The 18614-nt window shown below is 39.3% G+C and overlaps 2 protein-coding genes across 2 annotated transcripts; both read left to right on the plus strand.

Annotated features, from left to right (window-relative positions):
• Nucleotides 1-77: 77 nt before the first annotated feature.
• Nucleotides 78-9442, plus strand: nup58 (nucleoporin 58; the record flags this gene model as incomplete). The annotated part of the gene is made up of 14 exons (XM_083901560.1): nt 78-190; nt 1015-1178; nt 1285-1317; nt 1407-1685; nt 1766-1931; nt 2047-2112; nt 2290-2464; nt 2553-2632; nt 2880-2998; nt 3285-3367; nt 3527-3728; nt 8114-8197; nt 8840-8938; nt 9270-9442. The coding sequence occupies exons 1-14, from the start codon at nt 111-113 to the stop codon at nt 9440-9442; spliced, it is 1803 nt and encodes a 600-aa protein (XP_083757686.1). The 5' UTR covers nt 78-110.
• Nucleotides 9443-14705: 5263 nt separating this feature from the next.
• ropn1l (rhophilin associated tail protein 1-like) lies at nt 14706-18614 on the plus strand (the record flags this gene model as incomplete). Its single annotated transcript, XM_083901777.1, has 5 exons — nt 14706-14836; nt 16352-16472; nt 17146-17307; nt 17928-18112; nt 18560-18614. 5 exons carry the CDS (start codon nt 14706-14708, stop codon nt 18612-18614), a joined length of 654 nt encoding a protein of 217 aa, XP_083757903.1.

Consider the following 18614-nt stretch of genomic DNA (forward strand, 5'->3'; position numbering starts at 1 on the left):
GGGCACCATTCAGAGCTAACTAGCATGCTAGACGTGATGCTTGGTTGCTCTTCATGACTGGGTGAAGTCCAACTTTCTCTTTGGCAATACATGTGTGCGTCCTAAAAAAAATGTCGGGTTTCAACTTTGGTACGGGGGCTCTTGGTGCAACCAACCCGAGTGGTGGCTTTTCATTTGGAGCAGTAACAAGGTAATGACATTCAAATAGCCGACATAGCTAACTTTACTGTAGCCACACATTGACATAACCCTAACCCATCAACCCATCAGTCACCAGACTTACTGAAGTTGCATATTTTTCTGTCTCAAGTAAAGTAGTGATCTTGAAGTCAAAGCTGAGCTATGTCTGAAATCAACACGTTATTTGTCCTGGTAAATAGCCAGTGGTAAATGTGGTGTTACTCAACTGCATGGTATCACAGGTCTAATTCACCAAGTCTAATATTATCCTGAGTTAATTACCGATTTTTATTTTTAACAATAACAATGTGTCAGGTAAGTATAATGAGTTGTCTCTTATTATTTAGATTTGATTATTTACGTTTGTTAACAGATTATAAGATTGTAGGTAAAATAAAATGCATGCGTTTGCATCCACTGTTGTAGAAGAGCAGGATGCAATCAGGAGATGTAAATAAGGAGTAGCTCGTAAGTTCATAAAGGTTGTTGTTGCTGCATCCCATCTATTTTGCTTTTTGCACTTTGAGGAATATTGTTGTTTAATTATCATTCCACACATACCTCCTCTGGTCTGCCGTTTCTGCAAGTTTTGCTCATGTGATGTCTTAACATCACCCTTTATTTGCTAAATTGATGTCCATAGCACAGATTCAGATTTAACTCAATCCATACACCAAATTTTCCACTTGCATCAAGTGTAAAAACTTTGCAATATTGTTTTTATTTTTGAAATTCACTGTGTTCCCATTGAGGTTGTATTTATGTGCATAAATGTCCTCCTTTTCTGATTCATTCTGGTATCCTGCAACTGAAATTATTGTTTCTTCTCCTTAGCACACCGGTGGCCAACACTGGCAACTTTCCTATCGGGAGTGCCCTTGGAACCGCAGCCCCTACCTCCACCACCAGCACTGCCGCCGCCACATCTCTTGGTTTAGGAGGCAGTCTTTTTGGTCAGAAACCCACTGGAGGATTCTCTTTCAACACACCTGCCTCAAGTAATGTCACATGTACAAACAAGCAGAATTATGTCCCTTTAAACCTGTGTGTCACACAGCTGCGACAATACACCTGGTCTTATGTTGTGATATTGTTCCTTCTCAGGCACTGCTGCACCTGCTACAGGCTTTGCATTAGGTATGCTGGTGTTTGTGAACTCTTTTCGCTGTACGTTATTGAAAACTGCTGAATTTTAAACCTCAGGCTGTACTTATACTTTCTTTCAGGTGCCCCGGCTCCTACAGCTGCTACTACAGGCTTTAGCTTGGCTTTCAATAAGCCTACCGCCTCTGCTACACCATTCTCCCTCACCACCACTGCTACCACCTCCTCGTCAGCCCCTGCTGGCGCAGGTTTAACATTTGGCTCCATCCTGACATCTACGGCTCCACAGCAGCCTGCAGCCACATCCTTCAGCCTTGGTCTTGGTGCAGCAACAGGCACCGCAGCAGCCTCAACAGTCCCATCGTTGGGTGGGAGCCTCTTCGCCAACACTGCCGCTACAGGTGAGATTCAAACAAAGCATCTTCTCTCACCTGTAACACATTTGTATGGTTATAACCTATACATTTCCATGGTGTTGTAGGTTTGGGTCAGACCACTCTCGGAGGAGCTGGGTTAACATTTGGTTCTCTGTTGGCTCCGTCCACAACCGTATCAGTTGCCCCAGCCCCCAGTCTTGGCCTGGGTGGAGTAGACTTCAGCACGTCCTCTGAGAAGAAGAGTGACTCATCATCTGGAACCAATGCACAGTAAGTCTTTGTAACCAACTTGATGGTCTTTATTAAATGGACGTGCTATTGTTTAATCCTTGCAACAACAACTGAGAAGCATTCACCAATGTAAACCATACTTTCTCTTCCTCAGGGACAGTAAAGCTTTAAAAGATGAAAACCTGCCTGCAGTCATTTGTCAGGATGTTGAGAATTTCCAGTAAGTTTTGTTGCCCATGGAAATACTGATACTTTACACTGCTTGGCATAGTAGAATTTTCACATGTGTGTAGCGTTGCAGCTCAAAGAGTCATGAAGCTGTGTCTTAACTTGATCATGTAATGTTTTTTTGTCTCGACTTAGGCATTTTTAATTGTCTTTAATCTTCCCTATACAGGAAATTTGTGAAAGAGCAGAAACAGGTGCAGGAGGACATCAGCAGGATGTCATCTAAGGCCATTAGTAAAGTCCAGGATGACATCAAGAATCTAAAGCAGCTCCTCTCTGTCAGTGCCAGTGGTCTGCAGCGCCAAGCTTTGGCTATTGACAAATTAAAGCTGGAAACTGCGCAGGTAAAAACACTCACAATAGACATTTTTCCTTCGAATTGCATTTTAAATCCACATGTATGTGAAAGATATTGTTTCCTTTCTTTTTTAGGAGCTGAAAAATGCTGACATAGCCCTGCGTACACAGAAGACTCCCCCTGGACTTCAACACGAAAACACTGCTCCATCTGAGTAAGTAGGCTCCCTGATAATAGTCCCAACGCGAAAGTACAGTAGTGCAAATGGTTTTGATCTTGGCTTTTTATGGACTCTTTTCAACCAGGACTACATTTGCTGAGAAAGCAAAGTGCTAAATGCTGATGTTATTATTAGCTTCTTTACATGTTTTGCTATGAGTCTGCTTTTTTGTGTGTTAGCTTTGATCACGCCATGTTTTTGAACAACTAGGGAAAAAAAAGTGCAATTTTTCTGTGTTAAGTTATTTCCGCAGTCTGGTGGAACAGTTTGAGGTGCAGCTGCAGCAATATCGACAGCAAATTGAAGAGCTAGAAAACCACCTGACGACGCAGAGCAGTGGCTCCCACATCACTCCTCAGGGTAAGCGGCATTTGCTCCAGTTTTTTGGAAAAACTGAGTTGTATGAATTTGAACTGGGATTTTCTCCACTGATGGTCACTCTGCTCTTAGCCTACTTCTTGGAATTTTTCAAAATCAGGCATTGGGCATAGGAGTTTGCTGCAAAAAGAGGGGGTTTAGTTTAAGCTTTTGTTAGCGGAAACCAGGATAGATACTGGACATTTATACATTTTACCATAATACAGGTTTGATTTAATATATTTTTAGTATAACCCTTAAAATATAATTTTGTTTCTTTTTTTCCCAGATTTGTCTTTGGCCATGCAGAAGTTGTACCAGACTTTTGTTGCCCAGGCTGCACAGCTCCAGTCAGCTCATGAAAATGTCAAGGTCAGTTATTTTCTACCTAAGTGTATTTGTTTTTCAACATTTCAAATCACTTGTAATTGTTGTTCAGTTTCCTTGTGACAAACTTTGTCGATTACATCTTGTTAATTACATTCTTTCTTTCTCTCTCTATCTTTCCTACTGTTATGTCTTGTGTTTCAGATCTTGAAGCACCAGTACCTCTCTTATCGTCGCGCCTTCCTGGAGGACTCCACTGACGTCTTCGAGTCCAAACGGGCAACCAACAGGAAGTGGCAGAGTGCTCCACGAGTCACAACAGGACCTGCCCCGTTCTCCAGTGTGCCCAACGCTGCAGCAGTTGCCATGGCAGCCACATTGACCCAGCAACAGCAGCCAACTCCAGGTCTGACTGCCTACAAGTTCTAGAAAGTTCTCCACTTCACCTTGTTAGAACATATGAAGGAGGAAGAGAAGGAAAATGGAAAAATTGTTAGTTAAGGATAAGTACGCTCCAAAAATAAAGATTAAGACCATTCAAAATAAATTAACACCAACAGGAGAGTACAGTGGGAGAAAGGGAGAGATCAAAGAAACCTGTTGCCTTTGTGCTGCCTTCTCATTTTGTCTATGACTGAAAAGTTAAGCCGGTTTATGTAATGGGCCTTACTATACCCGAGTGACATTATATAGATGGCTACATTTGTCAATTTAATACCAGAGTTTTACAGTGTTGATACGAAGCCTGATCATACAAAGATTATCCTACATGCACTTATATAGTAAATGTCTTCACATAATTTCTGTTTCTCCATGTGCCCTCTCTAATGGGATATAAGAGATGAATGAAGAAATTATAGAACGGCAGATAACGTCGAGCTGTATCTATTTAATTTAACATTTAATATTCAAGCCTTGATGCTTAAATGAGCCTATTCTCTGAGGATGTTTGCATAGGACAGTTTTTGTGAAAAGTGGAGTGATCAGTGTATAACGTATTAATTTGTGATGATGTATTGGATCTCCAAGTAACAAGGCATTCGTTTTGTTTACTAAAAATTTAGGACTTCCAAATATCTGTCTTTAAGAACTTGAAATCATTTTAACATTGTTTTGAAAGAAGCACAAGACTTCTTTTGTTCAGGTTCTTACCGTGTGGGTCTTGGCACGTATTTCTGTATAAATAAAGATTACATAATGTTAATATCCAGCATAATCGTATAGGTGAAGACTGAGTGGTATGGATACACATACTTTGAACCTCGATGATGGGTATATCCCAAAAAATACTTTGAAAAGCCCCGACTTGTGCATTGTTTCAGCCACGAAAGGAGTCAGTATTACACTAATTAACTTTTATTAATCATTTAACAAGTAACTTGCTCAAGAGCAGTTTCTGTTATGGTTGTTGCCACATCTCTTAAGGTGTTAAACAAATGTTGAGCCTTTTTTGTAGGCTTTGATTTGAAGGGCCTTTTCACTGGTACATCAGGGCACACACTTATAATAAACAACAGACTAAGCTACTATGTATATTAGCATGCTTCTAGTGTCTTTTACTTATGGTGTTTAAGAACTTTAAAAAGCAATACTTTTCACTGGGTGAGTTCACAGAAACAGCATGGTTTAGAAATTCACACATGGTAAAGTTTCATTTGGCCCTTATTTCTTTCCAGCGTATTAATACAGTATTTGAACTTTTCGTGTGAATCACATTTGATTCTGTACCGAGGAAAGTTGAAGCTATTCACATATAAACATCGAGCTAATTTAAGTATTGTTTTGAACAATTGCAAAAAAAAAAAGACATTGCATGTAAATATTTACCATAAATTTCATTGTTATTGCCAAAGAATTTATTCTCCATTATTTCACATTTCAAAAACAACCAGATCACGAGTGGGTGTCTTGTTCTCGTCAGTATTTATTGACCTATTTATTTCTAGATTATTTCGTTTAATTTATCTTGCTGAGCCCATTGTAATGGCAGAGTGGCCAATATCAAAGCACATACGACACTAACCATGCAGCTGGGCGGAGCTTCATTGCAGGCAGATTTGTCTTGCATCTTTGCTGCTGTGGGGTGATTGTAAAGCTCAAAGCTTGTTTCAAATTTGTCTCTCACTGGACATGAGGTGAAAGCTCCCAAAAGACTCAGGACTGACACTATTTAAGTGGCTGAACATAAAATACATTTTCCCCCCTATTACTGCACACATTTTGTGAAAATGAAGGTGAATTTGATTTACCTTTTTAAACACATTTCATACTTATTTTGTCACTTGTTTCTGGGCTAAATGTGCCAGTGTGCTCAGTGTTTATGTACAATCAAGTGTTGTGAACAAATAGTAGTCATTTGAGGTTTATGTGCACTAGGAATGGTCGACACGGTGACAAAAAAGAGACTGTATTGTATTACTGTTGAAGACTAAAATGCATATTGTCGGTTTGGTTGTCTGAGGCCACACCACTGTTACTTGATTTAAGCTATTTCACACAAGGGCTATTGTCAGTGTAACCGGACTGGATCATTTAACATCCACATACATTTGAAATGCAGAGAGTGCTGTCCATGAGATGTAATATCAGGTATTTTAGCCAAGGTGGTGGTACTTTGTACATACTTTTGCCAAGATAAATTTCTTGATTGTGTTGAAAATCATTCTAATTGTGCTCATTTTGTTTGGTAGTGAAGAGTAGAATGATTTTTGCTGCTAACACTGATCCATCAGTGCCAATTAGATCCATCAGTGCCAAATGAAGTAAATAAGGGATTTTCATGTCCTTGTCTCTTGTGTGGAGTTTTATTTCCCACAGTTTTATGAAGAAAGTATAGTGTTGCTCGATGATGGTGAGTGAGGACAGAGAAAGGTGGTTTAAATTTGTAAACAGTTTTTTCGGTTTACTCTTGAGCACTCATCCGTTTATTGCTGCCAGTCAGTGTTGGGTTGTAAGTTGGTGAAACCGCCGCATGTTGGCTCTTAAACAGCTGCTTCAGACATTATAGTCCTTTGTTGAAAGACTAAAAATGTGTAGAAGAAACATGTAGGAATGTTTTTTAGCTGGAGGTTTTTTGTGGTAGACTTGAACAGTTCGTCTTCCAAATCTCTAGAGTCATAAAGTTCTTATTCAATTTTGTAAACCATTGTAATTGGTCTGTCAAATCTCTCTGGACGTCGAAAGTGATGGCTATTCTGTTCTTGTATGTTCGGCAACCTGAGATTGTCCGTCATATGTATACAAATGCTGACTGATGTGTTTTTTTGAATGCCGGTACAACACAGGAAGATCACATTTACTTTTTTTTTTTTTTTTTATAAACGTGAAGGAAGTAAAATGTGATTTTTATTTATAATAGTTCTTTTGACAACTGACAGCACTGGCATCTTATCTTGCTTTCAGTGCTCAGTTAAACTGGAGTCATTCTAAAACTCACTGATTCTGAATTGTTTGTTTTGTATAGTGTCTTTCAATTTTGTGATGTTGAGCTTTAGCGGAGCAGTCAAAAATCCTGAAAATCTGAGTTTGGTCTTTTGACTGTTACCGTTTTGAATGTTTCCCTTTGTACTCTCATCTTACGCTTACACGTTTGCTTCTTGTAGTGGTATTTCAAAACGAGGCTTCCAGGAGTTACCGCTCCTCTTATTACAGGTTTTTATCATTTCTGGTTAGATGTTGGTTTGTCTCTTTTGATCTTTGACAAGCTACACATTTGTTAATGTTTATCTGAAAACCACACATAACTTTTACAGTGCATTAAACGGTTACCTCACCTGAATCACATTTGATCCAAGTAAAAAAAAGTATTTGTAGTCTGAAGTCATGTACATTTAGTTAAGACCTTTAACCACAAAGAATGTCTAAGAATACACTGGTGAAATCATTCAAACAAACACAAACCGCAAAGGTTAGTTCCTGTTGGAAGGATGATCCAAAATGTAATCTTATTTACTTCCACAGGCAAACTAACATTAATACATTTCATTTATTTTCACCATTTTACACTGAGAGGCAGGTGCAGATGCCAAGATCACAGTTTTATCTAGAGTGCTTTTACTTGTAGATGAGTATTACAACCTATATAACCTATGCCTGTTGATACATGATAGTTAATATATAATATGGTGTGCCTTTTTAAGCTATATTCAGTCACTGTGTGATCTTTTTTTGATGTGTGCTAGTTCATTCACTCTTGAGAAATTTTGAAACTTGTCAAATGCAGTAGCAGTTAGTAATTAACAAATCGATTATGTTCTAAACTGTTTGTTTGTGTTTTATGTAAGTGGACTTGCATATTAAATTGACAATAAATCAATTTTTAAACGAAGAAACGTTTGTGCTTGTTTCTTTCCGACACAAGTTGCTGTAACGACACGGATAAATTGGAAAACCTTTGTGAAATTTGATTGCACCTCAAAATAATTGCAGAAGGAACAAAAAGACAAGTTTCTGAGTGAAAGAACTAGCAGCATTAAAAAAAAAAAGAAAAAGAAATTCACAAATTGCAGATTAGTTGAAATGTTATCATTTGAAACTTCAAACTATTTTTTATGACGTTCAATTTGTGACAGATTGTATATCTCATGAGATGACAGCTATGTTTATTACTTAAAATCTTTTGTGGTTCTTTAAAATAAACTATCAAAGTATTTTGTTATGTGGTAGTCGTGCCAGTCACGCAATGTGTTCTTGTGATAGTGAATGGTCTTGCCAGCTTTCAGAAACATAACGAGCTTCAATCATGCAACATATTCTGAGGAGTAAAGAAAATGCTCTCTCTCCGTGCATTAGGGACCCAGGCAGCCTTGGGGGCAGGGTTTGGGAACCCTTTTGCCACGCCAGTTGGCAGTAGCTTGGGCTCGTCTACCGTAGGAGGTATTACCTCTGGCTCTTATTTATTTTTTTAATTTGTATTCATGATTGTTCCTTTTTACTTTGCCCTTGCCATCACATCTCAGTTAGACCCTCTGTGTTCCCCTGTATGAACGTATAGATAAGCAATGTGTATGTGTCTGAGAGTGGTGCAATTAATGCTTGGCAGTTTGTTTTCCTTCTCATTCAAAGGGTCAAGTGCGTTCACACCACAAGAAAAGAGAAAAGTAGATTGGTAGATGGCACAAATTACAAGTGACAAGTTATGCTTATGGTTTTTTTTTTGTCCATGGTGAACATAAATTTGGCTGAAAACAATCATCAATCAAGTGAATTTGCAGTGAATGAATTCACTTGTGGCACCAAGTGGTCTGAACGCACACAAAGATGTGGTGTTCCCTTGCAACTACTATATTCCCCCCCCCCCCCTCCCTTTGACCTTTGCTTTGCCATGCAGCACTTTGTGTGTGTGTGCAGTCTCCCCATCAGACGTGAAGGCTGTGTGCAGTGGTGTATTGGTTAAGTTGTTTGTACGTGTTTGCTCATGCCTGCCTGTGTTTATCGCTGAGGCGCTGCTGCTTGTTTTTCGTTGTAGCGTAGGCATGCATCGGCTTAAACTTACTTCCATGTTACTTTCTCCTGCAGGTTTTGGTGGTGGGCCAGGATTTGGTGGGGTGGGGACTGGGGGATCTTCTTTTGCCTTCTCCTCCACCAGTAAGCCCACAGGAGGCAGTCTGAGTGCAGGTACATACATGCTGTGTATACCGTCTTCATATCCAAGGACAGCAACTAGAAAAAATAAGTGTAATTAGAGTCAGAAGGTAAATTGAACAAGCTTCAAGTATAGATAAAAAGGGTGAGGGTTAGAGCTTCAAAATAATGTGCAAATATTGTACAATTACTTTACAATTACAACTTTTTTATAATTGCAGGCATTATGAACAAGTGTGTTGGCAGTTTGGCCGCAACACATTATACCCACAACCTGGCAAATGCAAGAATACAGTATAGTACTTGATTATTTTTAATTGTGTATTTTTTTCTAACTTACTTTTCAATGATCTTGCTTCTCCAGGCTTTGGTAGCACCAGCAGCTCAGGCTTCAACTTCAGCAGCAATCCTGGCATCAACCCCTCGGCCGGCCTGACCTTTGGGGTGTCTAACCCTCCTGCTGCAGGCTTTGGCACAGGAGGCTCTTTTCTGCAGCTCAAGAAACCCCCTGCTGGTAACAAAAGAGGCAAGAGATAGAACCAAGGAACGACAGAAGAACCCTGTGATTGACCAGCTGACCACCTTAGGGTTTTGTACTGGGTAAAAGCCTGGCCCCAAGAAAAGCATGCAAGTGCTACAGGAATCATTATCCAACTCCGGAAAGAAAAAAATCAAAAGTATGTTCCATTTTTAGACAGGTTATAATTCATCATTAAACAGCAACACAGGATAACTTACCTGTATTAGCAGAATAACAACACAGTGGCTGCTCAATATTTTCTTTCATATCTTTTTTTTTATTATTGTTCTCCATTGATGTGATCAAACTTTTCGTCCAAATAAATAAAAGACAATATTCTGCCCATATTAACACATTCCTCCACAATCACTTTAAACAAAAAGGATTTATGTTTCTTGAACCTTAACAATTAGTAACTCGGGACAGGTGTATTTTGAAGATGAGTTGTCCATTGCCATTGCCCACAGAGGCTACTGGTATGTAATGAAATTTGTAGCACCACATTGCCTTTAGGGTTGCCAGTCATGGACACACTTGGGTCAATTTGACATAATTTCAGGTCATTTCCAATTGTAAAACGGCTTGAACCACTCAAATGATGACTTTGTCCACAGTGTGTCTACGGGAGGTTGCGATAAGGTGCGAGAACAAGAGGGTTCTGATGTAATGGTTGAAATGGTTGTCGTCTGGTTCCAGAGGTTTCAGTCGGGAGGGAGTATTGTCTGAGTCTACATAGTTTTATAGGCACAGGAGAGTGTCCAGGGTGGGTTAGTTTTTTGGGGAAACACAATTTTATTTTTGTATCAAGCAGGGAAAGACATTAAGGAGGGGTAAAAGGGGAATATCAACTCGGGATAGCCCATTATCTAGTCAACGTAACCTGTTTTTTTTTTTCACTTGACTCCATCCTTATCATCGTTTATTAATGACTTTAGACACATTTTGTTTGCCCTATGTGTGCGTGTAAGAAGTCAGCAAACCTGTTTCTATTACATGGTTCCCATTAGATGTTACTTTCTAAAAGGGATTTCAAAGACAGATTCTACCCACTTAACACAATTTATACACGTGCTTGGACAAATTTGCACTTGCCAGTGTACGTGACAGTGATTGTGTGAATGTGCATGTGTGCTTTTTGCAAAAGTATGAATTTGTTTCTTTGGTCTGTCCTGCTTGACTTCTTTTGTGGTTGGGACATTGGGTATTCTGTTTTTTTGTTTTGTTTTCCTTTTTAAATTGTCCATGTCTGTTCAGATACCAAATACTGGTAATTGTACTATCATTTTCTAATCTGAGTCTGTGTAAACATGTATTTTCAAGAAGCTGTTTAATAATAAAATCTTCATTTTGACCAATTGCCTTTTTATGGCATCACTTCAATAAATGGGTGTCTCGACACTGAATGGTCAATGGTTTTTTTTCTGCTAGCAGGGTTTCTCACTCCTGGTCTTGGGGAGCCACTGTCCTGCATGTTTTAGATGCTCCAACACACCTGATTCAAATAAATGGGTTGTTATCAGGCTTCAGCAGAGCTGACTGACGAGCTGACCATTTGAATAAGGTGTGTTTGAATAGGGAAACATGCAGGACGGGGGCTGCCCAGGACCAGGAGTGAGAAACCCTATGCTAACGCAGTTTGCTGCAACTTAAATTTGTCAATAAAGACATGTTCACGGTTGCACTGACAAGACAAGAATATAAATTGCAATTTAAAACCACTTTACAGAGTAAGAAACCTCAGAAAGAACAGACTTGGTGTGTCCTGCCTCCATTTTATTCTTGGTGTCTGGATGAACCAAAGTTTAACTTGCATTTTGATGCCTTTTTTGGAAACCATGAGTACTATCAACTAATGGAGACAACTTTTGAATCATATCCCAGACTCAAGGTAGCAGTAAATAAGGTGCATATGTTTTTATGGCCAAATTGAATTATTCCACTTTTGTCTGATCCATACCTTTTGTCTTCAAAGGAATCCAGGTTGGCATAGATTAACATTATCTATGGCAGTCGCAGCATGGACGCTGCAACTGAGGAAGCTAAACTGAATTTAGCATAATTATTTTTGATTGTTTACACCTGTGATGTTCCCCTTGTCACGTGTCAGAATGGCTGCTGTGCAAAGGGTCAAATTATTCTATTTTATTTGTCAAACTCACCTGAAAAGTTAATGTCCTTTATCCAATAGGCCACTTCGACACGTCACAGCAGGAAAAGCACAGGTGTGTGTCATTAAATTAACTAACAGGTCTCAAAAACAAAGCATTGATTAAACTCAGCCTCTCTCGGTGTCACCTGGAGAAATACCTCCTACATATAGAGGGCGCTAATGAGCTGTAAGCGGCGTTCCAGGCACAAGCAAGTAAGCACGCTGTTGCTAGGCAACGCTAGGTCTCGTCAATACAGTTAGAATACGATGCATAAAGTCTGTTTCTCTGACCTCGACACGTTTATTCCAGCTCGCTGCTCACCTCTCTGCGACCTTTTGGCCACATTCATACAGGTAACGATACAATGTTAAATGTGTTATGTGTTAGTTTTTCTCCCCCAAAACTTAGCCTAGCTTGTCTGAGAACCAGGAATTTAGCTAATGTGACGCATAGCGACATTTTACATTTAATGGTATTAGGGTTTCATTTTTTATCAGCCTTGCTCATAAATAATTTTACCTGAAAGCATCATAATCCAGATTAGGGTGAATTCACTTTACACTTCAGTGGTCACCTGTAGATTATACTAAAACATCTATTTCATAAAGATTTTTTTATGTATTTTATGAAATAATAATTATTTAAGATAATATATAGGCCAGATCCTGTTAATTTAGAGGAAAAATAAATTTTAATTACGAATTCTTCCTTAAAAAAAAAAAAGAAATGAAGCATTTTCTTATTAAATTAGAAAAACGGTTGAATATTATATTCAAGAAAAAGTCATTAATTCATTTGAAAAAATAATTTTCTTTAATATTAATGCATATTGTTCTGTTTTATCACAATTTCATATTCTGTCTGTTCAGTTCTGCTCATTTCTTCTATATACTGGCTCTGTGCAAAATGATGCCTGTAAAGCACATTGTAACTTTGTTTGGATATGTGCTATTTACTTTGCTAGTATGAATCAGAGACCTTATTACACTTTTATTTTTCTGGTCACTAACTCCTCCCACAGTTATTTGCTGATTTTCTCCACTCAGGCACAAAAACATCTATCTTGTCAAGGTGTTTTCATAAAATGTTTACAGTACAGTTAAATATTTTACACAGTATATAGTTTTTGTAATATTCAGATTTTTTGTCCCAATTAAAAATTAATGAAGACGGACACCGTCCTTGCTTTGATCTGTACGCAGGTTGTCGTGGAAACCAGTAAGGAGGCAGGTGGCGTGTGGATCATAGGCAGCTGTTTAAATACTCAGCATCCACACAGCATTTGACAGAAATTTGCATTTTACTGTAGGTAATAATTTTATGTACATACCACCTTTGAAAACAAAACTTTATGACATTATTGTTATTATGTAGCTTAAGTAAGTAGCCATGAGAACCAGGAAGAAACTTCCCAGTGCCATGAAATCCTCCACATCCAACAACAATAGGACCTCTCCAGGGTTTTTGAACACCAACTCTGTACGATTCATCCCGTAGATAGACAGTATCATCCCTTTTTAGCCATACCAGTCCACTGTAGGTACTTGAGAATGGTGTCAAAGTTGACAAAGACGCCAGAGAAGAGGAGCATTGGTATAGCTGTGATTGGACCAACAACGGTTTCCACCTGCAGAGATGTTGATGCAGTCCCTATAAAGAAAAGGAGACCCAGGGACTGGGCTACCAGGGCTGTGGACATGGAGGAGACACTGAAGAGACGGTAGCGACCCATCACTGCTGGCTCTTCAGTCGTGCAGTACACTATTTTGCAATACATGACTGGAGGACAACTTGCATGGAAAGGTATATCAGCCAAAACTATGTTTCTCCAGGGTTCCTGTGCCACAGACAGGATGATCTTCTTTTTGAGATATCCTTTCTCCCATCGGAGCACAGTCCACGCTGGACAGCCGTAAACAGTACTGGGATTCACAGGTCTCCATATTCACCCGGGTTATGATACGTTGAGCAGTGGAGGCTGTTCCCTTCTATATGCACTGACCCTGATTAAGGATGTATAGCTTGTCAAACATCTCAAAGAGCTTGGCACTGAGCTGATGAATAGTGCAAATGATACTTTATCAGAGAAACCACCTGGAAGCAGGGTGTGCTGTCCAGACCACTGATGGGCTCATTGAAGCACATGACAAGAGAATTGTTGACCAGCTCCTGCATGTGTGATGGCAAGTCATTTATGCCGTTTGTCTTGCCATTATCCTGACGATTCAGTGCAGTCAGTATATCATCCACAAGTTATTTTTTGACTTGTGTGCTTTTGTTCAGTTTCACATTTGCAGAAATCACCTGGGTCTTGTTGTGATGTTCGGCAGCATCAACCTACATGATGTAGCAGGACATCTTCTTGAAAGTCCGTTTGTGAGGATCTGACACTTCATGCATGTCTTCCTGTGCCCTCCCAAAATAATCCACAAGAGTGGATTTTCTTACTCCAGGTCTCCATGCATAATACCAATCAGCTCTCTGTTCTTCAGTCTTCCTGACAGACACTTGAGGGTTTTATAAACTCTCCTCCTGCACCAGGGACCCTCACAGAATGGTGTAGGAGAGTTCATTGGATCCAGATTCATAGCAGAATGATGTATGACGTGGTAGAGGTGCTACTCCTCAGTGATGAGGTTTTCCACTCTCCCCAGGTGGGTGTGCAGTAGCGCCCCCCTGTGGTGTTCGACTGTGAAATTTGGTCCTTTCCATGGGTCGCTGATGGAGCCCCATATTCCGCTGCCATATTCAATTCTCACTTATAAAACTTGTTTTCACTTTTCCCCTTTCTCTACCGTTTCCTATACTTTCTTGTGGATTTATACACGAGGTTCTTCTTCTGTGGGGTTTAATTGCAACTGCTATATACTGTATTCTCTTATTCTTATAATTGTAATGCTGTTCATATGCCATTAAAATGTGTCTTTCCTTTGCATCTTCTCAAGATAAAAGGATAAAAGGCAGCATCACAATCAGAAACAACAAATAGAAGAAGGATTCAGTGACACAACAAGTGACAAAACACTCCAAAGAAGAAAACTAAAGAAGTCACAGTGCTGTGTAAAGTCATTTTAGACTTGATTCTGGCGAGAACTTAAAATAATATATTGCAGTGGTTTGTCTTGCAGCCATGCCACTTTCGGACACAATGTACTGTTCTGAGCAAATCAGGATCCCTCCTGAACTGCCCAGCATCCTCAAAAACTTCACCAAGGCAGCCATCCGAACACAGCCTGAGGATTTGCTGAAGTGGGCTGTAGAGTAAGTCCCCACGTGTTTTTTCTTCTTCTTTCTTTAATTTTTTTTCCTCACAATTTTGATCTCTTTTAAGACTCTATAAACAGTGTCTCCAGGCAGCATCACTGTGCAAACAGGCCCCTTTCACCTATTAATCTCTCAACTTGGCAGTGAATGGCGATAATTGGATCCCATGGGCTTCCATGTTACTGCAGTGTTTAAACTATCTGACTTTCTCAGGCAAAGACCAAGGACTTTGGGATTAGCGAGTGAAATTTAAATATTTGGGGATTTTTGTGTACCCCAGGAGGACTGTTGTTATGTTGCAGTGGTTTATTGGCCATTGTAGCACAGTGGTGTTTACTGCAAAAGATAATTAAGTGAGCCACATGGTGAAACAATTAAACTATCCTGAGTTACGACATGTGATATTAAAGTGACTCACATGCAGTACTTTGCAAAAGTCTGAGGACACCAATAGATGTGTTGTTTTGGCAGTGCCATAATGACTATATCGTATAATTATTTATCTGTCACCTGATAGGAACATGTCTAGAAAATACAGGAAACATGGAGTTTTAATTATTAATAATTCAGATTTTTTCAGAAACTACTGGTCAACAAGTATTTAGTGGTTTCACTTTAACTTAAAACTGGGCCGGAACCTGAATTAATTATGGCCCAATCACAAATGCGCAAGGAACCTATTGTTATCTTTCAGATTATTATTATTATTATTATTATTATTATTATAGCCGTGGCTTTGCAGTCATTTTTGAGCGGGTTAACGTGCATAAAAAATCTTGTATTGTTTGTATAGTTGAACCACATCTGCTGTGAAAAAGGTGAACTACACCAGGTTTATTGAAGACATGCGTGATCTTTACATACACATGTAGGATTTAAAGTCATTGACAGCTTTTATAATATACAAAACGAGCACCACAATGTCACATCATTCCAATCCAAATGCCAAGGATCACAGAATTTGACATAAACAATAAAGCTGGTGCTACCCTAAGACTTTAGCACAGTCCTGTACACATTGGAAACAACTGATATCTTAATGCTCGACCAGGCATTAGAATATAGAGTTGTTAATGCTCAATCGCCTTTCAAATTACAACGGTAAATATCATAATGAATCTCCTCTGTAAAATTAATATATCACAAATGAAGATGCAGTTGCAAAATCTGTCACCAAAATCTCAATTAGGTATTTCCCCAAATGTCTGAACACTCCCAATCTGTCTTGAATGCATGCTCAGATGTGTCCAGAAACCACATTCTGAGGTGCTTTGCACATGCACAGTAAATGTAAATGTAAAACTGTAAGTGCTGCCTCTTAGTTCCCTGCAAATTAAATCACAGCAACAGTAATTTACAGCCACTGTGAAATGAAGACTCTAAATGACTTTCATTGTTTAAAGTGTGAAGTAGGAAAGCATTAATAGAAAATGCTGGAAAATTTCATGCAAAAAAAAGAAGAAAGAAAGACGATAACATCTGAGCGCCTGCTAATATGCTTTTCTTCTGCAGCTACTTCACTGCACTGGCGAGAGGAGAGGCTTTGCCTGTCAAGGACAGATTGGAGATAAGTGTTGACACCAAGAAAGAGGCGGAGCTGACTCCAGGTCTGCTTAAGACTCTTCATAAACAGGTATTTTCTTTTACAAAAGAACCAACCCATTCAATATGACTGGTGATGGAAGAAAAGCAACAGATGCAATCCATAACATGACGTACTGCACATTTTCCAGAGTGCTTCACTGTTTTGGATTCACGTTATGTAATGGATTATTTTACAAGTTTCTATGGATGTGACCATTAGTTATGTTTAGTATACACATTTGCTTACACCTGTTTTATTATTTTCTGTATCTGTAAAATGCAGTGGATTCTTTTTCCCCCTCATGTGGGTCATTAAATTTCCACATTATTGTAAGCCTATTTTATCTTACCTGGGGCAGCTGCTGGCATCCCTGTGTATGGATGGACCCATTAAATTAAAAGAAATGAATAATTAACAGTTCCTTAAAGGTCAACACTTGAGCTACCATGTCTGTAAGGATGCCTCTCTTCAGTAACATTAATGTATGAGACGTATTTATTTTTTGATTTAGAAAATGTAAAAAATAACATCTACCACCACTATAAACACTCATAAATGTTATTGCTTGGAGCAGGATATTTTAGATGTTACTTATTTAATTATGTAGCTTCCTATTCAACACATGTATGGGTAAAGGAAGTAATTCTCTAGATTTTCTAGACAGACTGATATGTTTCTTTCGTCAACTCTCCTAACCCCATCTTACTGCACCCAATCACAGCTGTCCCTGAATCAAACTTGTAGCAGGGAGGATCTGCAGAAGGAATGGAAGGATCTGTTTCTACCAGAGGATCAGCTGGACATCCTGCTATCACTGGGCAGCTTTGGTTCAGATATTGAGTGGATGGAGTTTTTTGCCCTGGGCTGCAGTTCTCTTGGAGGGGTGAGATGTTACATAAAGCCAGACACAAATGTTAAAACCATTTTTATGCTGCTTCCTTTGAGCCTCAGAACCCCAACGTGAGTCCAAGCACAGCGGGAGATCCACAAGCAGAGCATTTTTTTTTTGTTCATCTCGCAGTCTTGCTTTAGTGTGTTTAAACTAGATCCAGATGCCCTGTGATCCAGACATCCCCAGACTCCAGAAAGAAAGACGACACAAATCCCTCTCTGACTGTGAAAATCTTTGCTTTTCTCTTGAGCCAAGGTTTTTGCTCAGACAGCAGAGACACATCAAAAAGAGTATCGTAAAAAGAACTTTGCAGATGGTAACTCTGATTCTGCAGATCAGCGTTAACAACTTTATGTGCCCAGTGTCAGTGGTTTAATATGAGCTGCTGCTGAGAATAGGGTCCTCTCATCACTTTAACCACATGGTGGCAGTCATGTTCTATATCGATTAGGTTGCTTTTCTTTTACCAGCTGTGAACTAGGTTGCGTACATGTAGGTGTATTTACAATATGTGACTGAGGTGCTGTAGTGGACTGTGATCATCACTGTTTGTGCTTTTTTTTTTTTTTTTTAATTCTCACTGATTGAGTCTCTGTACACACTTTTCTCAGACCCTGTTGGGTTCTTTGAAGTTTGCCTGCGAGATCCTGACCGAGGATAAGGGGGCTGAGGATGATAGTGACGCGACGATCCCGTTTGACACCTTTGCCCAAATTTACACTTACCTGGCTTATCTCGAGGGGGACATGCCACAGGGGGAGATTGACGACTTCCTTGGCTGTCTGCAAAAACAAACGTAGGTGTCATTTTTGGCTTATTTTACTCTTTCGTCTGTCATGAACATCAGGAATGAAGGTAAGATAAGATGTCAATTTGAAATGGGTGGACTCAAATGACCTCAAAAACTCAAAAAGTATAACTTCTTTTTTATAATTTCACAAACTTTCCCACATTTAGTGACAACCGTGACCTACTGTGTGATGAGGTCAACAGTTTAACACATGTGACCATATTGGTATTGACTGTGCTGCTCATTTGAATAGATCACTAATGCAAATGGATAAAGCCAAAGATGTGAAACACATCTAAATGATTCTTTAGTTCTGTTTTGACCCAACATTTCTATCAGTCAAAACCAGTGGCCCAAAATGTACACAAAAGTACAATTTAGATGATGTTGAGTTCGTTATAATCACTGTTCTGAAAACCATTGCACTGATGCACTGTTGTCTTTGTCTGACAGCAACCAGCAGAATGACACAATTCAGATTCCTGACTTCTACGTCCACGGTCCATAA

The sequence above is a fragment of the Microchirus variegatus genome (assembly GCF_963457635.1).
Source record: "Microchirus variegatus genome assembly, chromosome: 15".
In the NCBI taxonomy this organism is placed as follows: domain Eukaryota; kingdom Metazoa; phylum Chordata; class Actinopteri; order Pleuronectiformes; family Soleidae; genus Microchirus; species Microchirus variegatus.